Genomic DNA, 6029 nt, shown 5'->3' with positions numbered 1-6029 from the left:
AGAGAGAGAGAGAGAGAGAGAGAGAGAGAGAGAGAGAACATGTATGTAGATCTAGAGCACTGTTTTAGAACAATTAGAAAATGGGGGAGGTGAAGGCCAGGTTTAAGTGGAGCGTTTGCACCAATTGCACCAATGGCGCCCCGCCACTGCCCACTTGCACTAAAAAGGATCCTACCAACTACTTTGCTCTAGAGGTAAAGCATTTCTTGCCTCTTAACTAGCCAGTCACCCACCCCCTATCATTGTGCCATTAGCACAAGGACTTACACACTGAAAGCAAAACAAAAATAAAACACATGAGAGAAAATAAATCTTTGAACCCTTTGATTCATTCAAATGTCAGCTGAAGTCATTTCTGTTTTTAAATTGATATGATGAATATTTAGAGAGATTTTCTTTTGGTTAGAACACGTTTTATGTTTCTGTTGCACTGTGTTGTAAAGTGATCAGAGCATGTGTGTACTTTGATCCCGGTTGAATGCTAAATAAATGTTATTATTATTATTAAATAAATCTTCAAGAAACAGGCTCTGGCACAAACTCACTCAGCCTCCCACCAGGGCAGGGCTACTGACTGAAGTGTTTTTTAAGCCATTCCCAAAGGGGGGATATTAACATGTTCTTATGCACAGTAGAATTGTAAATGAGCTGATTTATCAATGTAATGCTCATACAGAGCCGGAACAACATAGGCGGAACTGCTGCTTTTTCTTTCCCCATCCTTTCAATCATCATTTTTCCTCCACTTCTTTTGTGTGTTTGTGACTCTCTTGTGAACCGCTAGTTCCGGGGTGCCTTGATAGTCGAAGCAGACTTTGTGCTGTTGAGGCTAGAGAGGTGAGCACAGTAAGCCTGATTCCCCATTTAGACTTCTCTGTTGACATCCACCCCTTGGCGCCCATATGACCGTATACAGCTGCGAGTGCCGTGAAACCTTACAACAACAAACACAAATAAAACTTACTCACCTGAAAGACATTACTTCGGTGACCACTGTCATAGATGAGCGAAGGTCGTCCTCGTTGCCAGTTCCACAGCACAATATTGAGGTCATCTGACCCACTGGCCAGCAGAGTTCCTGGAAGAGAGAGAGAGAGAAGTAGATGTTACACACATCCTTCCCACTGCAGCACAGCCAGAACAGTCAACGCAAAGGACAAGTACATTACAGCGAACCCACAATGTTTTATCTCGACACGATGCCAAAGATGTTTCACAAGTCTTTACATATTCTACTCGTGCTGTATCGAGCCTGTCCGAGCACCCGTCACTTGCTAGCAGCTCCTCGCCCAAAAGCTGCTCCAGTAGTAATAGCAAGGCCTCCGAGCAGTGTTGCTCAAGTAGTGCAGTACCATGTCTCAGTGCTCAGTGCTTGATAATGACCAGCGTTGCAATCAATTCATGGTAGGAACCCCCCCCCCCTACTTTGATGTCACAGCTTCCTGTTACATCATTGTGTCGCATACACATTTTCATGACAGCTCTGGGAAGGAGTTGAGGCCGAGATGGTGGGATAAGTTGAAACAAAGTAGACTCCCTTTGGCTCCAGCAGAGAGCTCTGAATTGAGCGAGCACAAGCAGGAAAATATTGAGTATTACACAGCTCTAATATCAACTCCCAATTGAAATCTCATGCAAAAGTGTTTTGTTCAGCCAAACCATTCCAACTGACCACCTCAGTTTAGTTTTAGTAAGACAGCACTTTCAACAAAAACATGTCAAATCAGTGCCGAAGATTAAAAGCGGTACTAATTTGAGAGTAACAAAGAAAAGGAAATTTAAATGTTTGATAGGAAAGAAGGAACAAACCACACACCAGAGCACCCTTCAACCAACCACAGGCGTACAGTGCTGTAGCCTGCAAAGAAAATCTTGTTATAATGCTTTCTACATTAAATCAATGACTCCCACGTGCATTCTGCAGCCTTGAAACAGCATCCTACCCAGTAAAATTGAGAAGAACCCAACTCATAGCCAGACTAAAAATGGTTCCATCAGCTGAATGTGCTCATAAAGCTTTTGCACAGAATTAGAAAACTAAAAGTAAAAGAGAAAAGTTCAGAAGAGAAAGATAAAAAACGTTCGGATTCAGAAAATTACTGAACCAACCAAAACAATAAGGTCATATAAGTGCTGAAGATTAGAGGTGTTACAAGAGAGTACTTAACAAACATAAAAAAGGAGGAGAGATAAGGACCATAGATGTTCGATAGGAAAGAAGAAGCAACTAAACCGTTTGTCGCTAGACAGACTTTAAATGGACATAGCACAAACCCCTGCAAACAGGGTAGAGGACGAATTCTTGAATTGCTTTCACAGTGAATAAAGAAAACACAATTTAAATAATCACATTTCACCAGCATCAGGACCACAGAAGAATTGTTCTTGAAAAGAAACCAGAAGGAGTAGGTAACCCAAAGTCCAAGCCACTAGACCACACTAAAACAATTTTGTTTTCAAATGTAGGCGTTTTTATGCCTCATTTAGGAGGAGGGCTTCCTCTGGGTCAATCCGGGCCGAGAGGGATACAATATCCCAGCAGAAAGACAGAGATGCTCATCAATAAAAAATTCCTCCCCACTCAGGAATTAAACTCCTGTCTCCTGCAAGCGACAGCAAAGTGGCTTTCGCTACTCCACAGATGCAGGTACATGCATACATCAAAACAGCAAAGACAACCACAATCATGATGAATACACAATCATCCATGGAATTAAATATGATAAAAACCAGATTACGACAAAGACAAACGTAATGAATAATGATGAGTACAACCCCCAAGGACTCACCTATTCTGTTAAAGGTAAGGGCATTGACACAGCCCTCATGGCATTTCATCTGCTCCACCATGACTAGTCGCTTCACCATCTCCAGACTGCCCTGGAGCTTCTCATTGAAACTCATCAGGCTCTCGCGTCGAGAGAAGCCGTACTCCCTCCTCCTCAGTTCCGGAAGCACAAACCAGTTGGGCTTTGGGGGAGGTTTGCTCATAATGTCCCACACAGCTTTCTTCACCTCCTCATTTGATTCTTCACTCTCTTCTTCGTCAGAATCTCTGTTGCCCGTATTGTCATTTTCCCCTTCATCTTCTGAAGAATCTGAGTCCTCTGAGCTGGAGTCCCGGCGCTTGGCCTGGTTGCGACGGCTGTTGCGTTGTAACAATTGATGCAGAAGCTGGTTTGATTCTGAAGTTTCTTCTTCTTCTTCATCATCATCATCTGAGGTTAGATCTGGCAGATTTTCAGATGCCAGTCTATCCTCCGACGAAAGATCCCCAGAGGTAGATGATGCTTTTTTAGATGCATCTACTGCTTCTTCTTCCCTTTCCTCGTCCCACCGGTCTGGCGTTCGCCTCTTTGGTTCTGGGGAATCGTCCTCGTCCTCCGTGAGTCGTTTGTAGCCAAGGGAATTGCTGCCTCCTGCCCTGGAACTGTCTGCATTGCTAATACCGTTTATGTCCGAGCCACTCATTTGCTGACTGTCAGCCATAACTTCATCCTCATGGTCAACAGTCATTATGCCAATTTTGTCAGCGCTAACCGAGGAAGCAGTGTCTTTCACGCTACTGACAGTCTCCTCATTAATAAAGTCATCCATCGCGTTAATATCTTCGCTCTGCGTGTCCGGGTCATTATCGTCTTTGAAAGAAGGGCTATCTTCTGACTTGGTTTCCGCACCAGACTCGGACAGCGAAGAAGACGGCACCGCACTGTCAATTAGCCACTCCGAATCATTCATGTCAGCATCAGAAGCCCCATCCCTCAAACTAGTAGAGGGCGACTTTGCGCTGTCTTCTGATTTGCTGGACAAACAACTGTCCAGTGTTATGCCACTGTCCTGTTTTTTTAGAACAGGCCTTTTGGAAGCATCACCACTCCCCTCCTCCCCTTCACTCTTTCTGTCTTCCTCTTTCCCGTCTTCATCCATCTTGCCTTGTTTCTCTCAGTATCACAAAATGAGTGATGCAGCAGCTACTCTGAATTTTTTTAAAAAAGGATAGAAATATATATACATAACTTGAAAGGGCAATCAAAGACAAAATTCAATCTTTAAACAAAAATGAAGCACACAATGCATCTACAAACAATAGAAGCCGGGAATGGCAAATCAAGTGATCTCTTATCTGAAGATGAGACAGAAAATTAGAAATTTTCTTATCATTTTACTTTCACTCTCGTCTCCAAGCATTGTATAGCATTTTTCTAGTTCATTTTTTTTACGTATTACATGAATTTCGACATAATATCCTTTGCAAATTATTGAAGTTTTTGATATACAGTCGAACCTGTGTAAGTTAAGATGGAATCGCAACGCAAAGGAGCCAGACAAAAATTGTGTCTTAGACATTTTCCATCTTATCTCTAACAGACCCCACGATTATTTTTAAGGCACGCAGTGCTTAGACTTAGACCCTAGGCTTATAATTTTATTTTTTCTTAATTTTGATTGGTAAAACCATTCAAGAGTTAAATTTTCCATTACAGAACCAACAAATAGCAACAAAAGGTGACGCTATTTCCTCAAAAGATAAGGTTTCCCCCCAAATCGATAATAGTCCCCTCCCGCGCTCGAGAGCTGGCCCGCCCGTCGACGATTTTAGTCGCCTTGGCTTGCGTGCTCAGCAGACAGCAGGGCAGAGAGAGAGGGAAGCGAACTTTGTCTCCTGGAGTGAGCGCTCAGTGACAGGGGCCCTATGAAGCCCGAAACGAAAAAAACCGGGTGAGAATAGTAGGCTGTCGTTATTCTCGACATTTTATTCTCAACCCGGGTGAGAATAATATCCAGTTTATCCTCACCCCGGGTGCGAATAATCACTCCGAAAAGACTCAGTGGAGGAGGTCACCACCACAGTGATGGGAACGTAGGCCTAGATCTAGATCTAACTGCTACCGGAGTGTAGGTAGTTGGTGTTGCATTTTAAAATACTGTTATATAACTTATATGGAAAAAGACCATAAACGTTTAAAACATCAGAACGAGCAGGTTATACAGTTAGGTGGATATAGGAACAAGGTCGGCCATTTTACTCAGCTAAATGTTTCTATCCAGCAATCCCGTCGTGTCTTCACAAACTCGTAGCATGCAAACTAAAATAAGAATTGAATCTAAGAACAAGAGAGATAAAGTACGATGAAGATATTGGGAAGTGACAACGCACCAAAATTACATCAAACTTTTGAAACCTAAAACAAAACCAGTTCACAATGTCGCGTAGAGTCTATTAGAAAATTGAGGGCAATATTTCTATTCTTGCAGCTGATAGCTGCCTCCTAACTCCAAGGTGTTGTTTTGCTCAGGAAAAAAATGGAAAGATGTGACGACTTAGTCCTCCTACAATTGGCTAACACTTGAAGTAAATAAGAGATACTTTTGTTATCAATAATTGTTAATGAATTCAATGTTGTGATTTTTCTTTTAAACAAAAATAAAGGAAATTCCTGGCTGTATTTCTGCATCTAATTTTTATTTGCATTGTATGACAAATTCGTTGAAATGTTAACCTTGACCCATGACAAAGTGTTACAGTAAGCATGTTTGAATATCGACTCTAGGCCTAAGCTTTTTTTTTTCTTCATTCGCTGGCGTTGAGAAGACATGGTTGAGAAGCTGCTCCCACCCCGAGCCTTCCTCTGTGTACCATCTTTGCACTAGCATGACATTACTCAATGTGTGTGTGTGTGTGTGTGTGTGTGTGTGTGTGTGTGTGTGCAGGCCTGTCGAGAGGGGGGGGGGGGGGTCAGGGGGAACCAATGCCCCGGGGCCCGGGGGTTTGGGGGGCCCGCAAACACGCGGAAAAGAGAGAGAGAAAAAGAGAGAGAGAGAGAGAGAGAGAGAGAGAGAGAGAGAGAGAGAGAGAGAGAGAGAGAGAGAGCGTATGTTGGTATGTAATAGATAATATGCTACAGTAAAGTGATTATATATTATGCATAATATGTACATTGTATTTGTAAATTGCAGATGAGGGTGGGTGAAACCGGGGGGAGGAGGGGCCCGAAGGTGATTGCTGCCCCAGGGCCCGATTCGACCTG

The 6029-nt window shown here is 43.0% G+C and overlaps 1 protein-coding gene across 1 annotated transcript in view; it reads right to left on the bottom strand.

The window, feature by feature from the left end:
- The window catches only part of LOC101856719 (DDB1- and CUL4-associated factor 8), a 17411-nt gene extending 12111 nt beyond the window's left edge, over positions 1-5300 (bottom strand). The window contains exons 1-3 of the mRNA XM_005092989.3: positions 5159-5300; positions 2790-3976; positions 969-1078 (exon numbers count right to left, since the gene is read on the bottom strand). Of these exons, the coding sequence (XP_005093046.1) occupies positions 969-1078; positions 2790-3927 (1248 nt within the window). The 5' untranslated portion in view covers positions 3928-3976; positions 5159-5300. The remainder of the gene's footprint in view (positions 1-968; positions 1079-2789; positions 3977-5158) is intronic.
- Positions 5301-6029: the final 729 nt, after the last annotated feature.

Source organism: Aplysia californica, unplaced genomic scaffold (assembly GCF_000002075.1).
Source record: "Aplysia californica isolate F4 #8 unplaced genomic scaffold, AplCal3.0 scaffold00056, whole genome shotgun sequence".
Taxonomy (NCBI): Eukaryota; Metazoa; Mollusca; class Gastropoda; order Aplysiida; family Aplysiidae; genus Aplysia; species Aplysia californica.
Note: the sequence above shows the minus strand (reverse complement) of the source record. Positions and strands in the feature narration are given on the sequence as shown.